The sequence below is a fragment of the Grammomys surdaster genome, unplaced genomic scaffold (assembly GCF_004785775.1).
Source record: "Grammomys surdaster isolate TR1022 unplaced genomic scaffold, NIH_TR_1.0 170, whole genome shotgun sequence".
Lineage (NCBI taxonomy): Eukaryota > Metazoa > Chordata > Mammalia > Rodentia > Muridae > Grammomys > Grammomys surdaster.
In genome coordinates, this window is record NW_021604618.1 from 22,501,213 (window position 1) to 22,527,491 (window position 26,279).

The 26,279-nt window shown below is 42.2% G+C and overlaps 1 protein-coding gene across 1 annotated transcript in view; it reads right to left on the reverse strand.

Annotated features, from left to right (window-relative positions):
- Ehd4 (EH domain containing 4) overlaps window positions 1-20,063 on the reverse strand; it is a 66,198-nt gene extending 46,135 nt beyond the window's left edge. Inside the window, exons 1-2 of the mRNA XM_028767083.1 lie at window positions 19,770-20,063; window positions 2,981-3,157 (exon numbers count right to left, since the gene is read on the reverse strand). Of these exons, the coding sequence (XP_028622916.1) occupies window positions 2,981-3,157; window positions 19,770-20,005 (413 nt within the window). The 5' untranslated portion in view covers window positions 20,006-20,063. The remainder of the gene's footprint in view (window positions 1-2,980; window positions 3,158-19,769) is intronic.
- Between the last annotated feature and the right edge of the window lie 6,216 nt (window positions 20,064-26,279).

Here is a 26,279-nt window from a genome sequence, read left to right on the forward strand (position 1 = left end):
GTCTAGGCCAGTGATGGGAGAAGTCGCGTTGTTGCTTGCCCCATGTCCTGCGCACCCAGAAAGGACCTGATTGATGTGCTGGGGGGGGGGAGGGAGTTCATGTGTGCATGTGTGTCTTGCCTTGCCTCAATCAATTTCCTTGAACTTGGTTCATTCACTTTGTCCTGAGATCCTCAATACGTTGAGTTTTTCCCCTGGGTCCTAGGCTTATCTACTGCACAAGGAGACATTGTCACTGGTCTAGAGTTAAGGCACAGCCTCTCCTGAAGAAGAGACTGTGCAGGGGGAAACCATCTGGACAGTGCTCTGTAAGTCACTGTGAGCGTCAAGAATAAGCTTCTGCATGACTCCATCTATATGCTCCGCACACTCCTGCCTGACCCATTGCCAGTCCTCTTGCTGCTCATCAAGGTGCTCTCACTGGTTTGCGACAGGAGCATCTGAAAGCCTTTAAAGGGGCTCAGCACATAGAAGGAATCTTGGAGGCTGCTTGGACTCTCAGAATAACCACTGTCCAAGTGTTCATTCCTGAGTCCTCATGAATGGAGCCTCCCAGGCTCTGACAGGCAGCAGAAGGAGGGGCTGTTTATTTTAAGAAACATCTAGAAAGGAGAAGTGACTTCAGGTCTCCTGCTGAGCCTCAGTGCCAGCCCTACTTCCTCTCCATAGCAGCTGGAGTTGGCCCTCCACTTCTAGCTGATGGCTGGCCCCCATTCTCTAAAGCCAGACTCAGAAAAGAGGAAAAAGAGGGGTGTGGAGGAATGGCAGGAAAGAAGAGGAAAGGGTTTTTAAAAAGGAAACACACACACAACAAAAGCAGAAATTGACAAATAGCATTACCTCAAACTAAAAAGTCTCTGCACAGAAGGGAAATAATCAACAGAGTGAAAAACAATCTATATAATGGGGAAAACGTTCATCAGGGTGTTGATAATCTAGACTATATAACAAACTAAAAGTAAAGACAACAACTCTCAAAGACCCAATAATCCATTAAAAAAAATGGCCAAATGATCTCAAAAGAAATAAAAATGTCGCCGGGCGGTGGTGGCGCACGCCTTTAATCCCAGCACTTGGGAGGCAGAGCCAGGCGGATTTCTGAGTTCGAGGCCATCCTGGTCTACAGAGTGAGTTCCAGGACAGCCAGGGCTACAAAGAGAAACCCTGTCTCGAAAAACCAAAAAAAAAAAAAAAAAAAAAAAAGAAATAAAAATGTCAGTTGAACACATGAAAAAAGGCTCAGTATCAATAACCATCAGGGAAATAAAAATCAAAACTGCAATGAGATCCCACTTTGCTCCAGTTAGAATGGCTTTTATTTAGAAGGCTGGTGATGATGTGGAGGAGAAACGCACCTTTATGCACCGTGGTGATGTCAGGTGGGGCAGTCACTATGGAAAACGTATAGTATCCTCAAATAACTAAGAACCACCTATCACTTGCTATCTCACTCCTGTGTAGACAATACACCTGAAGAACTGAAACTGGATGCACAGGAGATGCTTGCACAGCCATATTTATCGTGGCACTGTTCACAGCTAAAATATGAAAGGTCAGGTGCCCATCAACAAAGGACAAGGTAAGAAAATATGGTAGTCAGTCCTGGGGCATAACTGCAATTTTAGCTACTAGAAGATAGAGGCTGGATGACCTCAAGTTCAAAGCCTGCCTCATCTACAGAGTAAGTTCAAGGGCAGCCTGGGCAAGACCCTGGCACCCCCTCCAAAAAAAAAAAGAAGAAAAAGAAAAAAGGGGACTGAGGATATAGTTCAGTGGGAGAACACATGAGAAGCCCTATGTTCAATCCCTAGCCCAGTACAAAAGAAAAGAAAAAAAATGTGAGATATATATATATGTGTATATATATATACACACACACACACACACACAGACACACACACATGCATGCAATAGAGTATTATTTGGCCATGGAAAGAAAATCTTGCCAGGCAGTGGTGGCACACGCCTTTAATCCCAGCACTTGGGAGGCAGGCGGATTTCTGAGTTCGAGGCCAGCCTGGTCTACAGAGTGAGTTCCAGGACAGCCAGAACTACACAGAGAAACCTGTCTCGAAAACCAAAAAACCAAAAAAAAAAAAAAAAAAAAGAAAAGAAAATCTTGTTGTTTGCAGCAAAATGGAATCAGAGGATATCATTCATATTAAGTGAAATAAGCCAGATACAAAAAGAAGAGAATTGCATGTTCTCTTTCATATGTATTAGAACTAAACAAACTAAAGAGAATAAAGAAAAATTCCTAGGTGAGGGGAGAAAAAAGGAAAGATGGAAAGGAGGGAAGGAAGGAGGGAGGGCACAGTGGACCAGAAAGGTCAGGACCTCATCCTATTGTGGAGCTGCAGCAGAACGCCTGTCATTTGTTCTCCCTCCCCCAGTAACACCTCAGCTGCATTGGAAAGTCTGCTGACAGACAACCGGGGTTGGGGCACAGACAAAACACACCTCCAATCAAGGCAGAGCAACCCACATCTATCGATACCGTGCCCTGCTCCTGGGAATAAGGAAGGAGCTCAAAGCTTAGGAATGAAAAGTTAACGGAACATTCAGGAAGGTAATGCAACCTATCCTGAATCAAAAGACCAAATCTGGAAGTCAGGGGACCTTAAGTCTTCTCTGGGCTAAACTTCCTGTGTATGGAAAGCCAGGCATACCATACCAGAGAAGTGGCTGTCCACAGCTACTCAGCACTACTAGTGACAGAAATTGAGCAACCTTAACTATTTCTGTGTAAATCACATTATTAGCCATTTGTCCTCATACTGGGGAGCTATAATGCCCATCCTTGGGCCTTGGCTATGCTCAATCAAGTCACTCAGAACAGATGTGAGTAAAATATAACTGGTTAGCATCTCCCGTCCCCTCACACACACTTTCCCCTTCCAGAACAGACATGCTCTGTCTTGTCTGGACTCCACAAGTGATAGGCAATAGTTTGACCAGAAGACAGCTTGCTGGTCCTTACCTGTTTAGGAAAGCATTTCCAAAGCGACTAAGCTTTCGGAATGGCTTTTTGGGATCCACAACTAATGCATTCCCAGGGGTGCTTCCCTCAGTCTCCCCGTACATCACAGCAATGAAGGAATCTGTGGTTGGCTCTGGACCAATTCTCATGCCTGGGAAATCTTGCTCCAGTAAGTATCTAGAAAACAAAAGAAAACAGCATGATGTCACAAACAAGAAGGCAGAGAGCTGCCTGGGATTACCCAGGTTAGACACACTTATTAAAAATCTTGGAAGATCAGTGGCTCAAGGTCATCCTTCATTACATACAAGTTTGATGCCAGCCTAGATTACATGAGACCTTGTCTCAAAAAAACCAAAACAACCCAAAACCAAAAGTAGACATTTGAGGTCCCACTGACATAACAGGTGCCACCTTAGGAGAGGCATTACCCAGTTACCTCACCAATCCTACACATTCTAGACTACTGCTGAACTCACTCCCCTTAGAAAAGTGTCCCTGGTCCGTATGTGCAGCACCTTCTGTACGGTCCCCAGGCACCTTATGTCAGTTGCCATTATGGTGTGTTAGGTGTCCTGGGAATCACCAGGGAATGAGCCAGGGTCAAAGGGAGAACTGCATGAGTTTCTGCAGCTCCCCACTCCAGCACTAAGCCATCTTTGTTCTATAAATCCTGACTAGTCAAATGTATCCTGTGACTATTTCTGGGGATAGAGAGAAAGAACTGAAAGTCAAATGTCAAACACAATTTTACCATCATTATGAGGAGAAGTGAAACTTCTTTTTTGTATAAACAAAATGAAAATTAAGCAATATTAGTAGGCTTTACTCTAAACCTTTTCTGTCATTGCTACTTTTAACTTTACCCAAAGTTTTTACATTTCTGTGAAATTGCAGAGACCCAGAATAGATGCATTGTTTTAAGACGTACTGTAAGCTAAGAGTAATCATGAAAAAAATCTGGTAATAACTACTAGCATTTACTGAAAAGACATAAAGCCTTATACATGCAACATGTCTTATATATGCACTATGCCTTATGCATGCACTGTGTCCTATATATGCACTATACCTTATGTATACACTGTGCTTTACATATGCACTATTAACTTATACATGTACTATATCTTATGTGTGCACTATTGTTTCATTCAGTTCCTACAACATTTTCAGGTGAGTAGTAATACTATTCTCATTTTACAGGTAGGAAAGCAGGTATCAGAGAGGCTAAGCAACTTGTCTAATATTATACAGTGAGTGAGTGAGTGAGTGAGTAAGTGAGTGAAAATGGAACTCAAGCAGTCAGATTTTCAGATGTGTGCTGTCTTCAGAGCTTTATACTTTCCCTGACACTAGTGGCTCTCTCAGATAAGCAAGGACATTCAGGATATAAGCCTTTGAATAAGGACTTTCTATTTCCTTTAATGAGAGATCAAAGGGGCTCACCACACTTCCCCCCCCCACAATCCCCTAGACTCCCCAAGGACATAGGGCCCATTGCCTCACTCTCCTTGAAAAGAAGGTGAAGCAAGAGCATGCTATTGATTCAAAAATATGCCTATATTTAATATTTTTCAAAATATGAGAATCTTTTCTCATCAAAGTCTTAGTGTGCCTTAGTCTTAGCACAGTCGACAGCTTTAGGAACAGAAATGTCCACATTAGTTAATTCTTACACAAATCAGACAGACAAGAGCTCTGAGATGACCACACAGTGAGATCAGTACATATTTCACATACTAACTAGTGTGTAATGCAGCCACTCTGAAACCTCAAGTCTAGTCATTGAACAGCAAAGCTAGAGTTAAAAGCCAGGCTGTACCATGGCGATGTCCAGTTTGGCTTTCACCCCCCTTGGCCTGGATGAGGCTAGGCAGGGAGGGAGGGAAGGAGGGAGACAACTGTGCAAATGGCAAACTTTGAGCTAATAGCTGCTAGGTTTGCAGGATTCCTGGGGATACACAGCTTCCAATTCACAAAAGGGTCACGTCCAAGCACTGTTCTGACACTTGAAGGTAATAGGGTCAATGTTTACTGGGGGCGTCACTGTCCCATCAGCTTTGGGGGAGGGGACCTTAGAGTTGAGCTCTATCTCGAGTGCCTCCTTAGACTGTGGCTCTTCTCAGTGCCTTTAGTAGACCTTGTCAGGAGAGACCTCCAGGGTCCACACCAGGGCTGGTGAGAAAGGGCTTCAGGTGGGAACACAGAGATGCTATATAGACTGGACAACTCAGGGCTGTTTAAGTCAGACACTCACTGCCAAGAGGAATCTAAGCTCCTGTCTACTGTTTAATTGACTTGAAATCACAGCAAATCTCATAGACTGTGGAATTAAACAGGACTTTCAAAGAAAACTCCAATGGTGAACTTGTTTAAAGGAAAGCAGGTATTCTGTCTTCTGAGTTTATAAAGTAATAGAAGCCAAAGTTTCCTCAGCAGCAACCCTGCCAAGAAGAAGGTTAACAAGCCCCTATTACTGAACTGCAAACAGGAACTACCTTGACTAGGGTGCCCTCAGCTGAGGCCTTGATGAAGCATTCAGGCTTTAGCTTTCGAACACAGATAAGAACAAGGGAGGATTACTGTACTGTTTCCTTAAGATATGAAATTGTTCAGTGGTACTCTCCTATAGGTACTAATTATCCACACTCAGTGCTCAGTTTCATATCAATGAAGATCCAATGAAAAGACACAGAATATTAGTAAAAACCTTCCATATACTCAATGCTGGTGAGCGTCATGAAATCTACGACTTTGTGTAGCTGCAGGAATGGTTGGTTCAAAGGCACTCACACACTTCTTCACATAACAGGCACTTAAAATGAGTCGCCTTCATGGAGCCGGCCCTCTCCTACCTACTGTGGAGGTCATCTGTGGGCCTGCTTTCTCTCCCTTGTGAACTGACACTCAGATGTACATCATACTGTTGGGCAGGCAGTCACATGTCTATGTAGAAAGAGAATCAAAAACAATCAAGATACAAATGTCTGACATGACAAAAGTAACCCTGAAGAGATGAGGCTAAAATCAGCAGCCTGGGAGGGGACAGTAGACCCTAAGGTGACATACACAGGCACTTTAACCTCACAGACCCCAGTATAAGGCTAAGCCAGGTGTCAAACCCTTCTCTGAAGATCTCAAAGGATTTACCAAAGCTGGCGTTCCAGGGATTCTGAGGTCTTATCTGTGATAACAAGAGTTGAAAGGAACACAAGAGCCAACAGGAAAACTATAGAAAAGAATCCACTGTGGTACAGAGCAGAGCAGAGCAGCCCACTCCACAGGCATCCTGTGCCTTAGAGGCTTGATGTCTGTCCTTGGCACCACCTTGCTCCGTTTCCTGTGTTCTCAGAGAGGCCTGCCAATTCTAGTGATGATTGTTCCAAGGTCTTGAGTCAAGCCATCAGTGAACGTAAAAAGGTACAGACATTTGAACCACATGTGTTTGGGCGGAAGTGGTGAGGGTGGACAGGAGACCTGACCTCTCTATGTCCTGGTCTGATGAGGTCACTGCACGTAGATGGTGTCTTTTCCTTCATTGCTTAGGCTAGAGGAGGAAAATTAATTTTAAAGGAAAAGATCATTTGTGACAAAGGGAAGAAAAAAAAAAACCTTAGGATAATGAAAAGTCCTTTACTGTAATCCATTTGAGTACCATTTTCTCAAAGATGGGCTTAAGGGGGGAAAAAAAGACATTATTTAACATTTTAAAAACAGATGTTATTTACCCTATCTGCCAGCTATGACTATTGTCACTTGGGTATTTCTCATGCATTTTCTCTGGGTTAGTACTTTCACATTTCTCTATTTTGTTTAGTAATACACTCTACCTAATATTGGGGACATGTTACATGCCTCAATTGGTAAATACCTTATGGGTAAGCACTATTTTCTTCCCTATTTTACAGGTGAATACACTACGGGTCGAATAGGTTAACTGAGTTAAATCAGAATTAGAGAGGCTGAGTCACCACCAATGGAGGCATTTACAGGAACACGCTCCATGAGTCACAAGGAATGTTCAGACAGAGATCATAGTAAGCAGGTATTCAATGAGTTAGGTATACTAAAAATATTCCACATATATTTGGGGTATTGCTTGAGTATTAGTTTAACATTCTGAAGCTAAAGTCTACAGATACAGCTTACGAAAACATAAAGTATTTAAAGAAACATTAATATACATACTGGCATCTATGCAGTTTCTATTCATTATTATGCTTCAAACACACCTTAAGAATCATTTGTTTAAGAGAGAGAGAGAGAGAGAGAGAGAGAGAGAGAGAGAGAGAGAGAGAGAGAGAGAGAAACTATGTGCCACATGTGTAACTATGTGCCACATGTGTAAGTGGAGACCAGAAGACTTTTAGGAATTGACTCTCTCCTTCCATAATGTGGGTTCTGGGGATTGAAGTCAGATCATCGGGCTTGGTAGCAAGCACCTTTCCTCACTGGGCCATCTTGTTGGCCCACTAAAACACTTCTAAAAAGAGAATTAATTTGGGGGCTGGAGAGATGGCTCAGTGGTAAAGAACACTTACTGTTTTGGCATGACTAGGGTTTTGTTCATAGCATCCACATAGTGGCTCACAACTGTCTGTCCAGGAAATCCAACACCCTCTTCTGGCTTTCAAGGGTATCAGACGTGCATGGTATACATGAATACACAGAGGCAAACCATACACATAAATAACAACAACAAAAAAATCTTTAGAAGAGAAGAGGGGGAGTTAAACTAACTCAAATAGTTGCCTCAATCCTTTGGCTCTTAATAAGGTTTTATTTGTTTATCTGTATTAATTGGGATTAAACCCAAACCAGAAACATACCAGGCAAGTACTCTACCACTCTACCACATACCCAGCCCTACTAATGTGGAGGTCTCTGCAAATGCTATGACTGGCAGAGGAATGATCCTAACTGGCAAGAAGCAAATTTGGTTCAAAAGTACTCAGCAGCTGGTGTTGGTTCAAACTTGTAGAGTTTAATAAATCAAGCAGTTTATTATAGCCGGGATTTAAGCACAACACAATTTCGGAAAAAGAGTTCCTTGATAATTAACTCAGGCCCATGTGTACAGCAAAGCTTAAGCGTGTTTACACGGGAACTCTTTACAAGCACATAATGGTCTCTTCCAAAAGATAGCTTCTGTTTACTCAGAAACAATGCTCCAGCCAGGGAGAAGGGCCGAAGTAAAAAACTCCTGTGGGAGTCAGGACCGCCTGGCCCTAAGCTAACAGGGAAGTTACCTAGGTTGTAGTAAAGTACAGGTGACATCTCTCACGAGGATAGGTTTTATTGACTGAGAAGCATACTCAAGATCTAGAAGAAAAGTCTGGGATAAACAAACAATAAGCCTGGCTCTACAGCTAGCAAAGATCATCATGTTATAACATATCCATTCCAGCACTCTGGGTGGAAAATAGGTAAGCCCCTTCCTTTGAAGAGACAAGCCTGCATGTTCACCTCTCCTGGCTCTCCTAGTGCTTATGTGTGAGCACAAGGACCTTACTCCCTCTATCTGCTACAGTTTTAAATCACATAGTGTGAAAGAAACATAATAGGAAATATAATCTTGAGATCATGGAGACATTTCATTTTTAATTCAGGAGAACAAGTCTTAAGACATTTCAATTTATAATAAATATTTGGATTCTCATGTTTTTATTGATAATATTTGACCCATTATTTCACAAGGGAAGGGACTGGAAAGACTCCTTCCATTGTGACTGGTCTTGAACTTGAAATTATTTTGTTTTGTTTTTGAGATCAGGTCTCACTATGTAGCCATACTAGGCTCTGATTTACAGCAATCCTACTGGTTCATCCTCCCTGGTGCTAAAATTCCAGGTGGGCCTCACCATGCCACACTAGAAATAATATTTGTTTGTTTGTTTGTTTGTTTTAATTCATGTGTATGGGTGTTTTGCCTGAAAGTGTGTCTGCACCACTTGAGTGCTTGGTGTCCAAGGAGGCCAGAGTCCAAGGGGGAATTGGGTCCCCTATAATTGGAGTTACAGACAGTTGTGAACTGCCATGTGGGTGCTGAGAACCGAACACAGGACCTCTGGACAAGCAGGCAATGTTCTTAACCAATGATCCATCTCTCCAGCATCATGGCTATTTTTAACATTTTGATATATTCTATCCAATATTTTTTCTGTGGATATAATTCTTCTTCTAAAATTATAAACAGCCAAAACAACATTACATCTAGATTTTTACCATTAGTTTCTCTATGCCATTAAAAAGACCTTTGACATGGTTTTTGAAGGCTGTATACTTTTTCTTTTGTTTTGTTTATCTGAGACAGAGTTCAATTCTGCAGCTCAGGCTGGCCTCTCACACTAATCTTGTCTCAGCCCCCTAGATGCCAGGACTCCACACATAAGCCATCATTCTCATTTTAATGGCTATAAGCTTTCTAAGGTAGTATCAATTTAGTATGCCATTTCCTAACTGCTAGGCAGCTAGACAGTTCTCATTACTCAGGTCACAGGAAGTAGTTCAGTGGTACAGCAGGTGCTTAGTATGTATGAGGCCCTGGGCTTAGTCCCCAACACAAAATCTGTCTGTGAATCAATAAATAAATTTGATCTCCATTATTGTTTTATTTATTTTTGTGTTTTTAAACTTCTGTTTTATTATTGCTTTTTGTTTTATTTATTTTTTGGAATGGAGGAGGGTCACTATATATCCCTGTCTGTTCTGTAACTTGCTAAATAGATCAGGCTGGCCTTGAACTCACAGAGATCTGCCTGCCTCTGCCTCCCCCAGTGCTGGGATTAAGTTGTGTGTCACCATGCCAGGCAAAACTGTCTTTCTTAAGCATGACACTTGCCACATTGTTATTAGGATTGTGTATATAGGTGATATTATTTTAGAAATTGCTATGCCTAGCAATGGAACGAACATTAACATGTTGAGCCAAAAGACTGGAATTTGCTGGATGAAATCTTACCCCTCTGATGGTTCTTCCAGCTCTCAGTGGAATTCAAACTACTTGACATTGAGCTGTGCTTTGAACAACTGCTGTCAACACAGTACCACCACCCGTGCCTTCCTTCTATGCTTTCAGGACGGTGGAGAAATCTCTTGGAATCAAATCAATTTTTCACAGCACTGTTCATTTTTCCAGTTCTCATTCAATCACACAATGAACATTCATTATTTTTGATGTTCTGATTTGTAACATAGATCTGAAAGACTTTCCTTAGGTTATAAATTCTTTGATCTTTGAGCACCGTAGTTCTTCATGAGGGCTTTGCAAAATACAGGATTTTCTAAAAATTTTGACACTTTTTCTATGAATACTGATACTGTCTAATAATTGCATTCTACACAGCACAGGTATAAAGGAACAACAAGTAGTATTTACTAAATTTTTATCAGACATTCTGTTTTGCCCCTAATAGAAGTCTGTCTATCTATCTATCTATCTATCTATCTATCTATCTATCTACCTACCTACCTGCCTACCTGCCTATCTGTATATATGTACACACACATAGTCTCACTATGTTACTATGTTACTGTAGCTGGCTGGAACTTTTTTTTTTTTTTTTTTTTTTTTTGGTTTTTTGAGACAGGGTTTCTCTGTGTAGCCCTGTAGCCCTGGCTGTCCTGGAACTCACTCTGTAGACCAGGCTGGCCTTGAACTCAGAAATCCGCCTGCCTCTGCCTCCCAAGTGCTGGGATTAAAGGCATGCGCCACCACAGCCCGGCGGCCTCGAACTTTCTATGCATACTAGACTGGCCTCAAACTCTGCCTCTGGAGTTTTGGAATTAAAGGTGTATGTTACCACACTCAGCTAAATAATTCTTTAAAAGTCAATAATGAAAAAAATCTCTTCCTGTGACTAATTTAGGTAAAATAACAAAGGAAATAATTACTACAATGAGAGTTTTGACGGAAGTGTTCCATCCTCAATTCAATAAGACATGAAAGACAAGAGGAGACGAAGTAATTTCAAGTGTAATTGATAGTTACGGAACAGGAAGACAGGCCAGTCTACTCAGAAAATGTTGGAATACTCCTTCAGCCAAATGACCAGAATAAAATCAAAACCTCGATAGCTATCTTATGTACTAGCGATAGCAGATCATAAATATCATAAAGGAAAAAAAAATCTTTTACCAAAGCAGCAGCAGCTAAAGTACCTAGGATAGTCCTAAGAGCTGCAGAGGGCTGGAGAAGTAAAGTAGTCACCTTTGCAGACAGATGAGGGAAGGTCCCAGTCAAAGCAGGGCAGTTTCTGCTTGGGAACAGCAGATACAAAAATCTCACTTAGATAAAATACAGTTCTCACACAAACAGATCGCAGTGAGATTTTTTCAAGGAAGCACCTAACAATGTGATTTTAAAGTTCTTTTCAACAAGAAATAGAAAATGACAGTTAATAGTTATTTGGAAAATAAGGAGACTCAGAAGGATCTGGAGTTACCATTTGTAAAAAATGTTTCAATATGGTATGGTGCTGGCCTAAGAATTCATGAATATAATAACAAACAGAAAGGTCTCAATGAGGAAGCTCACTTAATAGAAGGAAGAGCTAGTATTCTTTGACAGGTGTGTTTAAAATGGCCAAAGACAAAAACAACTAAAAGCATGTGTGCCCTCTACACTACCAGGACACATAAAACAAATAATGCAAAAAAATAAATGCAAATACTAAAAAATAGAAAAAATCAGTAATGATTTCCCAAGTAATTATAAAAAGGATTCTTCATAGATAAATATATCAAAAATAGAAATTGTTATATTTGATCATAAACATTAAATATATTAGCCTGTGAATTTTCATTAAAATGTAAAAGCAAACTTCTAACTGAAAAACACAATAATTATAACTAAGTATGTACAAGAGTTATTGGCAAATATCCAACTTATCAATATGAGAAAGACTAACACTAGAAATGGAAATTGGGCAAAGTTCACAGAATTCACAAAGAAATAAAGATAGTAACTATTTTATATGCTCAACCATACTAGCTTTTTAAAAAGCAAATTTTAAAAATGTTTTTCCTATCAAACTTACTGGCAGCCTAGTAAAGATGTGATCCTGATTCTCACTTCTGGTGGGAGTTTAAATTGAAGTGACTTTTCTGGAAAAAAAAATTATATATTCATGGACACTGGTAGGTATAATAATTTAGTAATACACATAACCCTGGAACATAGTGAAGTGTTTTTGCATGTATACATAGGTGTGTGTGTGTGCATGTGTGTATACAGGTGCACATATGTGTCTATGTGTATATGTTTATGGAGGCCAGAGGACGACCTTGGATGACATTCCTCAAGGACCGTCCACATTTAGTTTTGAAATAGGTTCTCTCACTGGCTTGGAGCTCACTGAGTGAGGTGGCAGGCCCCAGAGCTCCACCTGTCTCTGCCCCTCTAAACCCTGGGATTACAAATACATGACCGAATGCCTGACATTTTTATGTGGTTTCTGGTGATTGAACTCAGAATCTCATGCTTGCATGGCAAGCACTTTTTAGCCTGAGCTATCTCCCTAGTTTTTTGTTTTGTTTTGAAATGCAGTATTTATGCTCAGGCTAGTCTAAGAAATAAAGCTGGAGATAAAGTCTTTTGATCAAAAGTATTCATCATAGCGTTATGCATAACAGTGTAAGATTAAAAACAAATGCTTTACGCTGTGCTGCGGAATGATACAGCCATTCAAGGTTCATGAGGTGGGGTGCAGTCTTCCTCTACTGCTCCCCACCTTGCTACCTAGAGACAAAGTCTCTCACTGAACCAGAAGCTCCCTATTTAGTCATTTCAGCCACCTGTCTCTATACTACTGGGTTACAAGTACCCAAGAGCTATAGCCAACCTTTTACATAGGTGCTAGGGATTTGAACTCAGGCAGTCATGCTGACAAAAGCAAGTATGCCTTCCCATTGAGACATCTTCGCAGCCCCTAAAATTACTTTTGAAGACTGTTTAAAGATATTAGAAATTTTCAACAGGTTATATTAAGTGGGGGAAAAAACCCATTGTTTTGCTGAGTTGTATTTATCATGTACTTCGCAGCAGGATTTCTAAGTCTTTATCTGAGTTTTTGCTAAAAATGTGATTAGATAAAGCTGGGAACAGGTGGAGAGTTCACTGGTGTCAGTCTCCCTCTGCTGGACCAAGGCTGAGCTTCTTAAGGCTTGATGGTTCAACTGTCGGGATTCCACTGGCTGGCCCTTCAGATATCAGTGGTTCTCAAATGTTCCCTGGATAAGGCTACAGAAGAACCAGAGGAAGCCTCTGGCCACCACATTCCAACCAAGGATGTCTCAGATGGGACCCTGAGATCTTCATTTTGAAAACTGACTCAGATATACAGTGAGGCTTAGGAACCAACACTTTCTTGCTCACAATCCCAAAGTTTGAAATGTATATTAAATGTCTTTAGAAGTAATCATCTAAATGAGAATTTTTTAATTAAAAAAAATCTTTTTTTGGGGGGGGCGGTTAAGGTTATAGCTCTGCATTAGATTACTTGCTTGGCACATGCAACATTCTTCGTTCAAATCCCAGTACTACAAAACCAAAGCCACTATCACCATCACAAAGGTCCTCTTTCCATCAACATCTGTCGTCATACTTGGCCACTTGCAAGCAGATAATACAATGAGTGGACAAGCCACTGACCATCTGTCCCACAACCCTCCCACTCTTCAAGCCATAGTTTTACTTTGTCCTCAATCAACAGTTGCCTCTTCTCTACAGCCTGCCCCCCTTCCAACCACTGATAACTGTTGAGGTCATGCTCTTCTTTAAGCAAGCCAGTGCAATGTCTCTGACCTGTAGCTCCTCCCCTCCAGTGTCCTGAGGCTGAGGATGTTCTATATTTGATCCTGCCCACACATTCCTCAACCCACCACCGGCTTCCACTATCACCACTTTCTGACACAGCTTTTGCCATGGGCACTCTGGCTCCAGAGGCTGATACACCTACAAGCTCTGATTTGATCCGTTCCTCCCAGAAATACCTGGTTCTTTGTGCCCTGTCCTCTCGGCTTCTGTAAGGTTATGCTTATTTTGCCTGTTCAGCATCCCCCTCCCCTTTTCTGATAACAGCATCCAGAGGTATCACCTTTCCCTACTCTTCAGCCTTATAGGTAAGGGGATGACAACACCATTCCGTGTGCTTTGTCCTTTATCTCTCCAGGGATAGGTATATGACCATATGAAATCCATGGCATTCAAATCAGAGACTTGCTGAAAATGCTGTAGTTCACTGTTTCTACCTCCTTTCCCTACTAAGCACTATATATACATATAGATATGTGTGTTTGTGTGTGTGTGTGAGAGAGAGAGAGAGAGAGAGAAAGGGAGAGAGAGAAGCAGGAAGAGAGGGAGAGAAGGGGAAGAGGAAAAGGGAGAGAGAGGAAGAGGAAAAGGGAGAGGGGAAGAGGGGAAAAGGGAAAGAGGGAAAAGAAAGAGAGTCCTATTTAGCCCAGGCTGGCCTCCAGCTTGCTATGGCAGATAATGATGACCCTGAACTTCTGCCCCTGCTGTTGCTATCTCCCAAGTGATGGGATTATAGGCATGTATCATTACACATGCTTTATGTGGTACTACAGATGAAACCCAGGGCCTTTGCATGCTAGAAAAGCACTCTATTGATCTACTGATCACAGCCCCTAAATAGTATATTTAAAATAGCATTTCTAAAGTTTTAATACATAATAATATTAAGCACTAATTTTTCTTTTATGTATGAGTGTTTTGTGTTTATGAATTTGAGTATATCATGTGCATGCAGTGCCTGTGGAGGCCAGAAAACCGTCAGATCTCCTGGAACTGGGGCTACAGATGGTTCTGAACCACCCTATGAACACGGAGAACCAAACCGGCTCCTCTACAATACCAGCTATCATTCTTAACCACCGAGCCATCTCTCTCTCTAGTCCTTATTGAGCATTCACTTACGAAAATCCTCATCAGACACTGATTTTATCAACTTGAGTATTATGAATGATAAATGTTTATTGACTGACAAGACATACAAGAAGAAACAAAACCACAGGGATTCCACGATAGTTCTCTGTATTCCTCTGCCTCACATTTACTCTTTAGTTCCCTCTGTTTTTTGTGTGGTTTGTTTGTTTGTTTACTTGTTTGTTCCCTCAGCTTTTTTTCTACTTGGTTTTCTTTCTGAAATTCACTTTTTGTTTTTAATTATCACACACAGATGGACAAATTACTTGACAGGCACTAGTTACAGAGTTATGGAAATCAAAATGATGGGCTGCTTCGTATTGGAAGAATGTTTTTATTGGTTTGTTTTTATTTTTCAATTCTAGTGATTAAACCTAAGACCCTGTGCATACCAGGCAAGCATTTCACTGCTGAGCTACACCCCAACCCCAACTGGAATACAATCCGTATACTAGAAAATATACTCTTCTAAAGTAAAGTAAACTTACTCTCCAAGTTCTATAATCAGTACCACTACCCAATTTCAGAGCACTTTCATCACTCCAAAAAGAATCTGCATACTCATGAACAATCTCTCTTCATTGCTTTTGCACATGAGAATCCAGCTGTCCCAGCATCACTATTGAGGAACCTAGTCTTTTTCCACTGAACTGTCATTGGTATCTTATCAAATATCAGTTGATCATAAATATGAAGGTTTATTTTGGGGCTCTCAGGTCTGTCCATTGATCTGTCTGTCCTGCTAGTGCCACACTGCTTCATTTTCAGTGGTTACATAATAAATTCTAAATCAGAAAAGGTGAGTCCTCCAAACCGTTCAGAGCTATCTTCTGTAATTCTGAGTTCCTAAGAATGATAGAGTTAGCCTGTCAATTACTGCCTCAAACAAACAATAAGAAAGCAAAGATATTAATGGAAATTATTTTGAATTTGACAACCAACTCAGGTACACTGGTTAGGCTTGGCGGCATACGCCTATAATTCCAGAACTCTAGAAGCAGAAGTAGGAGCAAACCACAAGTTTGAGGATATCCTGGGCTATATAGTGGGTCCAGGCCACCAAGTAATAAACATTGAGACAGAAAGCAGTTCAGGAGTACTGCCATCTTGATACGGCCTCCAATCCGCAAATACTGGGTGGTTTTCCATTTAGTTCCTCCTTCATTTCTTTCAGTGATGCCTCTAATTTTCCAGGCAGAAGCCTTGCATTTGTTTTGTTGGGCTTATTCCAAGGTGTCAATATTTCATCCTTTTTGGATGCTATCATAAACAGGTTAGTTTGCTTAATGTCACTTTGAGACTGCTCATTTCAAGTTTATACAAATGCAATAGATTTCTGTCTTTTGTCAAGATTTTTTAAATACAAAAGACCATGTGGTCTACAAACAGTTTCACTCTTTTCCACTCTGGACACAGCTTGTATCTTTTCCTGCTTTATTGCCCTGATCTCTGCCCCTTTAAAGCCTACCTAGTTTCTTTGTTTCAGTTCTGGAGATTGAATCTAGGATTTCACACAAGCTAGGTAAGTAAGTACCACCACTGAGCTATCCCTCACCCAGTCTACATAGTTTCTGAAGTCACTTTCTTTTCTCATTAGAATAAATTTTCTTGAGGAAATATGCCAAAGTACAGATGGAAAAGAAGAAGTAAAACTCTTAGCAAAGTTCCAATTTGTAGTTTGAATAGATTTCTGGGGAGCCTCCCATGCTTTATAGGGGAATGATTTTCCTTTATAGCAGCTGGGCCCAGTGATTTTTTTTTTCTGAAAGAACCTCTGAAATCAATGTTTAAATAAATTTATTTTTAATTGTGCGTGTGCGCACACATACTCGCACATGTAAATGCAGGTGCCCATGAAGTTCAGAAGAGGGCACTGGATTCCCTGGGGCTGGTATCACAGATAGTTGTGAGCCACCTGACGTGTATTGAGAACCAAACTCCAAATGTCTTCTGGACCTCTGGGTCTTTTGAAAGAACAGGAAGTGCTCTTAACTGCTGAACTAACCCATGAAACTTTTCTCTTTTCTTTTCAAGCTTTAGACATAAGTCCAACACCTGTTCTTCCTCAGCTATTAAAATCAAAGATGATACGGTAAGTTTTACTAGTGCCAATCCCTCCTCCTTCTCTGGATAATTTTTCCTTGCCAGTCAGAGGTAGACTATTTAATAGTTCTTACTATATATCCTGTCTTCTGAGAAATAAAATAACCAGACAATAGAGCTGTCAGCTGTTTTACCATTACCCTAAAGAGACTTTGACAAATATCTCTACCACATCTGAATCCTCCTCTGGCCTTTCAATGCTACGATCTTTAGGTGATTCTACCAATCTGTTCTTTCTACTTAATTTCAACCTCACTCTTTTTTATCTACCCTCTTCCTGGCGCTTGACCCCTCCTGGTGATCATCTGTACAGGAGTAAGCATGTTTTCTTGATACTCCAGGCTCTTCAGGCATCCCACCTAGGAGACCTTTCCAACAAAACAAAGGACACACTTAGCTGCCTCAGTTCTGATGAATGTCCTGGCCCTGCGCATATAATGTGACTTCTATTTTCTCCAAAACAAGAGAGAAAAATTAAGCTTTTAGGAGTACGACACAAAATCAAAGGTTATGTTGAATGGCTCACACTGAAGAGGAATGTTTCCCTCCATGGTTCTGTGGCTCCTGTGTTAGTCAGATGGAAAAGAATAAGTGACTTTACAGACAAGCCCCTTCCCCAAGTGTGTGAACACATAGTGCTCGCAGCTAGAAGCAAAGCACCCAGGTCCCTAGCCAGGACCTATCTAAAGCAAGGTCCAAGAAGGCCAGCTCTCATGGCCTTCTCCTTTGTTTTCCTCTCTAAGTGCCAAGTCTCCAGGACAGCTGCCCTCTGCTGCTTTCCTCCCAGAGACCAATCACTGCCCCCCACTCCTCTCTAAAATCAATTTCAGATGCCACAAGAGCAGCTTCACCCAGCCTCCTGTCCATAGTCATCTTCCTCTGACCCCAAGGTCCACTTTGGGCCCTTGTGGAGTAACAAGCCATTTGGCCCAAGCTCCCAGTTAAGGTGATTCCTCCCTGGGTTGCAGCTCCTACTGAGTTCCAGCTCTAAAAGGGCTTAATTAAGAGGTATAGCCATGAGTCAAATCTCAGGACCTGTCTTTTAACCCTCTACCACAAAGCTTCTAAAAACTGAAGCATAGAAGAATAACAATATAACAAAATAATGTGAGGGTAAGAAAGAGGATTGATACACCTTCCTGCGAATTGCATTGTGCTCTCCTACCTCAGGCCTGTTTACCAGTCAAGGCTTCACACAGAACACACTGTCTTTAGGCTAGGTTGGTACAGGATCAAGGAAAGAAAGGCTCCCTAATTATGCACAGGTACTGGGAGGCCCGAGGCAGATACACAGGAGGAAATGGGGGACGGCCATGTACCTGCCGCCAGTACGTTTTAACAGTTATACTCATTACTTAAAGTTCTCTCCTCACTCCTGTAATACTATCCCGATAATTCACAACTGCTACTACCAAGACCTTAATGTACCATCTGTCTGCCATTTATTTTGTTTTTGTTTCTTAGGTTTTGTTGCTGTTGTTTTGTTGAAGACAGGGTCTTTTGTTGTCTAGTCCAGGTTATCTTAGATTGCCTTATGAAGCTCAGGTCGGCCTGGAAAGCAGAATCCCCACGACCCAGCTTCCCCAGTCCTGGGATTACAGGCAAGCACCATCACAATTAGCCTTTTGCCATCTTTCAACAAGCCAGCTACTGTAATATATCTAGGTTCATTTCTGAGGCAACATATTCAACACTGTTTTCAGCTTATTTAAAAAGCCTCAAGTGAAACAATTTCAACATTATTTTCTCCCTCTCTTCCTTCACATTTCAAACCACAGTGTATTTCCTTTGTTGAGTTCACTCACTGTGTATCTACAGGGCTGGATTTAACATATTTCTTGTAGTAACAACTTTTCTATTCCTTTGGAACTCTTCAGGTCACAGGAGGTAGAAGGAGGTCATACTTAACAGAATGGCATGTACCCAAGACAGATACAGTTTTCTGAACACCTGTTGAACATCAAATGATGAAGATTGCTCTAATTCCAAAACTCTGGATCCAAATCTTAAATGTTCAGTCACTTTGCTTCGTCTGATAGGGGTTTGAACTCAGAAAAACAAATCTTCCCAAATATAGGGAAATAGATGCCTTAATTTAAAAAGCAGCCCATTTCATGGTAAATTATTTCTCATCGAGTTACTTCAGATGAAGCTTTGTGATTGGAACTGCTGGGCAAGCCGGTTATTGCTTCCGGAGACAGAGTGACCGCGACAAATATTTTCAGTTTGTCAAGGGTGAAGAAATGGAAACTAGCAAACAGTAACCTGACACTTCCCTTCATTCCACAGGCTGGTGAGGCAGCTACACTGTAGGCTAACTTCCTATAGACCATAAAGCTGAATGATAGCAGCTGCTGTGGCAGAACGTGGCACGTAAGGGCACGGCAATACTCTCACTGTGGCATTCACTCATTCGTTCATTCATTATCACTGTGCTGGAAGGTTACCTCTCCACCTAGGAGCCGCATACCTTCATTATCACTTTCAGCTCTAGGCTGCACTAATGATGAGCCTTGTCCTCTCTCCTTTTCCTGTACTCCCAGGTCAGGGTGACAGGCTCGAGGAAGGCCTTGACAACAGCAAGGCAGGGGCTCGCAATGCGCTGGGGGCCCGGACTCAGGAGAGCCTTGCGCAATGGGAACCGGTTGGGGCCCGGGGAGGCGAAGGGCCACCAAGCTCAGAATGTAACCTGAGGGCAGGCCGTGCCCTAGCGGAGGGGCAGCGAGCCGGCGAGGCAGGTACCTGATGAAGGTGGTCTTGCCCGTGCTGTACTGGCCCACCAACAGGATCATGGGCTTGTTTTCGAAGTCGGCGTCCTCCAGCGCTGGCGAGTGGAACTCGTGGAAGCGGTACGCCTCCTCCAGCGGCAGTACCTTGCGCTGGTAGAGAGAGCGCAGGCCGCCCGTCACCGTCTGCACCGCGTCCATGCCACCTGAGCGCTCGCGCCCGCCAGCCTGCCGCCCCATCCAGCTGAACATGCTGCCGCCCGACAACTCGCCGCCGCCGCGCTTCAGTCAGAACCCCAGAACCGGCGTCGCTCCCTCTCTGCGCTCGGGGAGCTCTCGCCGCCGCCCGCTCCCGGGCCCGCCCCCTGCCACAACGACCAATCATCAGCCGCTGCGTCACGGGCGCGCGCTCATTATTCAGAAGCGTTCTCAGGTCCTTCCTCATTGGGCGTTTGCCAGCGACTGGGTGGAGGCTCTAGCCAATGGAAAGGCGTGTCTTGAATTATTGATGACAGCATCGGTCTAGAGGGCTGGGCATGGAGAGGGTGTAGTCCAGGCGGGGTGACATAGGCGCATCTACCCGGCTACATCCTTCTGGCCAGGTGGCGTTGGCTTCCGGGCAAGTCTGAGCTGGCAAGAATGAACCACCGGAGGCCGTCCTCCTGGAACGCGACTCATCCCAAGCCTTTGGATGTTTACTGGGGACGGAAATCTCAAAAAGTTGACCAACAGGTTCCTTTACCCGGGGCAGGTTATTGCTCTGTTTACTGTCGAAGATACTCAGGGTCACCGATATAATTGACAAAAATTGAAGGAGAGAGAATGAACTTTATTCTATTTGCGTAGACATTTCTCCTGCCTCCACTCGATTCTGGATCAATTAAAGGCCTCTTTCTCCTAGATATTGGTAGAAATAATTGACCATCACCTGTGTATCCTAAGCGAGAACTAGTGTTAGTGCATTTTCAGTGTGGTCAATGAGGCCAGCTGCATAGGAGTAACCCAAGAGACTTGTTAAAATACAGACCTCTAGTTCTCGCTACAAACCTACCAAATAAAATGTTGAAAGATGCAGCTCAACAAATGCCTGCAGATGATTCTTGTGTGCATAAAATTTGGAGAAAGATCGTGTATGAATTACTTTTTGAACTTGGTGGAAATGCAGAGCTGATTCGGCAAGTAGTTGTAAAAATCGCATTTTAAAGATCGCTCAGGTGTTGCCAGTTCAGGAAGGGTGTTTATGACCACTTTGTTCATCACTAAAACTTGGAAACAACCAAGATGGCCCTCAGTAGGAGAATGAATAAACTATGTATATCCAGACAAAAAGCTACTGTCACTATGAGGTTAAATTTATTAGTGAGGTTTCTGGATACAAGAACCAGATATATCTACACGCTAGAAACAACAACTGGACATTCAAGTAGAACATCTGCATTCCTTGGAATAGCACCAAAACTAAGAAACGTTTAGAGTTAAATCTAAATCAAATATACCAGATCTATATGCTGAGAATATATTTCTAAGAGAAATGGAGACCTAAATATACTGCCCACTCTGTGTTCATGGACCAGAGGATTCAATCTTAAGATACAAAATTTCCCCCAATTCACTCAATGCAATCCTCAGCAGGTTTTTGTTTTAGTCAAAATTAACAAAATGATTCTCAGTTTCACATGGTAGGTAGGTGTGAAGTTCCCAGAATAAATAAAACAATGTAAAACACAATAAAAAGGGAACTTATATTACCTAATTGGGTGGTATTAATGCAAAAAAAACTATCTAATAAATATAAACTAATGACATTTCAGCGACAGGCAACCAGTTTTTGTAAGTTTATCTTGACCGAAGACATTTAGTTTGTGTGAGAATACGCCATGATGTTCACACAATGCCTAACAATGCGTTTCTCAGAACACATCACTATTATTACTGTGACGGACAAGCATTCTGATGGAGCAGAGAGGCCTGCCTACACGTACATGGTCAACTGAGAGGCCTGTCTACACGTACATGGTCAACTGATTTTTGACAAAATAGATAATATAGTGGATAATTCGAAATGTTTGTTTTTCGTTTTGGAGCAGAGTCTCACGCAGCCAAGCTGGCCTCAAATTCACTAGATACCTGAGAATGACCCTGGACTCCTCTGCATTCTTCTGCCTCCGTCTCCCAAGTGCTAGGATTACAGGCAGATGCCACCAAGACTGGCCAGGCAAATCTTTCATGTAAAAGCTTAGAATGTTAGACATGTAACATGCATGAAGCAGTGAGTACTAGCTGTACTACCAACAACACAAACACGACCCACATATAGTTCTAGAACAATAGGATGTCTGTATGAATTACAGATGGTTGTAAGCCACCAAGTGGGGGCTGGGAATTAAACCCAGGTCCTCTGCAAGAATAACCGATGCTTTTAACTACTGAACCATCTCTCTAGACTCCCAAATTATGTGCTTTCAATACATGCAGTTGATTGTATGTCAACCATTCTTTAATGAGTTGTTAAAAAATTCATGTATTTTTTGACTCAGGAATTTCACTTTGACTATGCTGGGGTTATTTACCCGGAGGAATAATAAATATAAAACTTTATCTGAGAATATGGTTATCATTTAGAATACTGTAAAGCCACAACTAGCTGTCTCCCCACAAATTTAAACAAATGGTGTTTTCCTATGCAGTTACTGAACATTGTGTCATATAAGAATGTTAATGACCTGAAAAACTTAGATTATTTTGGATTTGGATTGTAGCTCAGTGGTGGAATGTTTGCTGAGCATGCAGGGAGCTCTGGGCTTCATGATCACCTGGGCTATATGAGACTCTGGCTAAGAAAGTAAAGTAAAATCATCAGGGACTGGAAAGATGGCTCAGTGATTAAGAGTACTGACTGTTTTTGCTCAGGATCCTAGTTTGTTTGGTTCCTAGCACTCAGATGGTGGCTCGTAATCATCTGTAACTGCAGTTCCTGGAGATTTGATGCCCTCTTCTGGCCTCAATAGGCACTGCATGTATGTGATTTATAGAAATACACACAGTATAACACACCCATACACATAAAAAATATATTTTTAAATGGAAAAAATAGATTAGAGAAGCAAATGCACATACAATTATAGAAGACAGTATGGTAGTTCCTCAGAAAAATGTGAGTAGAATTACTATGTGATCCGGCAATTCCAGCAAGTGTTTGTATGTGTGTATAATTATTTATAATATATAATTAATATAACAAAATAGACATCCAAAGGAATATAAAGCAGGGTCTCAAGGATACATTTGCACATCCATAATCACAGCTGCATTATTTACATTTGTCAAGAGGCAAAAGCAACTTGAATGTTAGTTTATGCGTATGTGGTGCGCACAGTGCAGTGGCTGTTGTTATTTAGCCTGCAAAGGAAGGCAGTCCTGCCACGGGTGCAGTATGGGTGAATCTTTGAAGATATCCCATGATGAGGAAGCCAGCCACAGAGAGGTGATTACAGTAGGATGCCCCTTTCTTGGGAATTTCTAAAGTCGTCAGGTTCATAGAAACAGGAAGTCGAGTTACAGTGGTGGTAACCAGAAGTTTCGGGGAGGAAGAAACAGGGCATTGTTCAATGGGTATAGAGTTTCCATTTTGCTAGCTGGAAAAGCTACAGAGAGCTGTTGAACAATAATGTGAAATGCTCCCACTTGCTGAGCTGTGTGTGTACTCAGAAATGGCTAAGATGATGAATTTTGTGTTGTATGGTATTGTGTCGTGTTTAGTTTTTAAGCCAGGGTCTTTCTTAAAATTAAATTAGTTTAATTTTATAAGTATGGGTGATTTTGTCTTATATTTGTGCATCACATGCAAAGAGGCCAGAAGAGGGTGTCCAACCCCTCCTAGAACTGGAGCTACAGATGAGTGTAAGCCCCCACTGGGTGTTGGTGTTGGGAACTGAACCTGGTCCTCTGGAGTATAAGCAGTGCTCCCGTGTCTTTAGCCCTTTATAGTGTTGTTGGTTTTTTTTTTTAACTACAACTTTTGTTTTTTAAGTGGATTTTTGTGGTTTTGTTTAAAAATTTTTTAAATATCCAAGAAAAAATAGAAGTAATACTCCCAGAGTGTGGGAAACGATAAATTTAGTTTTCTCTTTATGGGGTTTAGAATTTTTCAAACTTTACAGAACAATCACATTCTTGTTTTACAAGCAGGAAAGAAAAGTAAGGAAGACAAATGAGTCGCCTTTAGGCCTTCAAATGGGAGAGGAAGTCCTGCCTGCCTCACCCCCACCCCCACCCCGGAGGCCTGCCTTTCCCTCCTGCCTTCTGCTTCCTGCAGCTGCTCAGTCAAAAGCATTCTTGCTCTTGCTAAGTCCCTGACTTAGAGGAGGGGTGACCAGTCACCATCTCACATCCATTTATAAATGGCGGTACTCCTTTGGTTTGCTTTATTCCCACTAAACAGTTCCAATTCCACTTAACTTTTCATTTGAAGCCAACTTTTCTTTTTAACAAGCTAATCCTATGATTTGCAGTGTCATTACATGCCCAGAAATTTGCTATGGTATATAATCCTGGCAAAAAAATAGCCTGATAAAAAGATTCACAATTCTCTTTTACTGTATTGAAGTTTTAACATAATTCTTTGGACAAATTATTATACAGTTTTGTTAGCATAATAATCATTGTATAAAATTATGCCTTTTCGGGAGAGCTGGCTCTGCCCATCAACTGCCTTGACATGTTGTGGGTTCTGGAGAGATGCCCTCCTCCCCCCTCACCTCTTGACACCTGCAGCAGACGGGTGAGCTGGCCCCAAGGTCATGAGAATGGAAGGGCTGAAGCACTCTGGGCAGCCCGCTCTGCACCTAGCCTGGGCAGCCCAGTAGAGTTGGCCCCGGTGGCATGAGCACAGGAATACAAGAGCCAAGAGGAGGAAAGCTGGCCCCTCCCCTTGCCTACTGGGGCACTGGGTGAGCTAGCCAGGGCAGTGCTGGAGCTGACTCTGGTGGTTTTGGATGCAGGAGAGCTGGTGGGCTGACCAACTCAGCTACCACACAGGCCCAGATCCAGAACTTTGAGTTGGCCCCCACTAACATCTACCCCATTGATGAACTGCTAGAGCACATGAAGAGACTAGTCCTGCAGATCCAGAGCTTCGGGATCTCCATGACACAGGGAACAGGATGTCCGAGAGGAGTCCCAGTGAGGATCCAGAATTAATGGTATAGCAAAAGCCGGAGGCCTCAAACCAGACCGCATTGTCAATACAATGAGTCATTATGAGTCGTTGCAATGAACATTTGCAAGTAAAAAAGTGTGACAAAAGGATATACGTCATGACCCTGTGACACAAGGCAGCTTCTACCAGATTGTTTGGGTTGGGGGGGGCGGGTTAGTTGGTTTTCCTTTCTTTCTTTCTTTCTTTCTTTCTTTCTTTCTTTCTTTCTTCCTTCCTTCCTTCCTTCCTTCCTTCCTTCCTTCCTTTCTCTCCTTCTTTCTTTCTTCCTTGCAAGGGTGGAGGGTGAATACAAAGGGACAGGGAGATAAGTGGTATTGGGGTTGATAACATGAAATTTACAAAGAATCAATAAAAAGTTAAGAAAAATCATGCCTTTCGTTGTACTTTGTATATGTGGGGTATCATGTGTACATGTTCATGTGAGTGCATGTGCACACATATGTATGTGTACATACAGGCTAGAAGTTGATGTCTGGTGTGCTCCTCCTCTTGCCTTCCACCTTATTTTTTGAGGCAAGGTCTTTCACTGAACCTGGACCCACTGATGCAGCTAGGCTGGCTGGTGCACTCGCAACACCACACTGAAATTATAGTCATGTGCTGACGTGTCTGGCTTTTCTGTGGCCTCTCAGGGTCCAGCCTCAGGTCCTCATGCTTGCACAGCGGTTCTTTATTTACTGAGTCTCCAGCCCCTCATCTGACGTTTTCCCACCATACATCATGACTTGCATCATATTCCTCCTCTATTGCCCTTCTGGTTCTCCTCTTCTCTCAGCTGAACTCTTAACCTAAATGCTCCTTATTCTGTCTTTGTATTTGCTTTTAAATCTAGATTCTGCATATGAGAGATAGTGTTGTAAGAAAAAAAATTTTTTAATTGGCCAGTATCTCAGAATAACATGGGACCTTGAACTCGTGAACTCCTGGGGGAGGGCCCCAAGGCAGGAATATACCAAATATTTCTGAAAACTGCAGCTGTGTGTGTGCCGATAAAAGAGAGAGCACTCCTGCCTGCAACATCCTGACTCCTCAGTTTCCCAGCTGTGTGCCTATAAGAAATACAATCAAGAGCGTTCCCTCCTAGGAAGCTCCTATTCCTCAGCCTCCCTCCCAGCCTGTGGCTTTTGTCTTTATAAATCTGTGTATTTTGATGTTCGGGCTCTCTCTCTCCTTCCCTCTTGCGGAAGTACGAGACTGAGTCCCAGCATGCTGGTTCCTAGTAAAGCCTCTTGCTTTGACTGCATCAAGTGCCGACTTCTGTGGTCACTAGGGTGAGCACAATTCCGGGACTTGAGCGGGGTGGGGTGG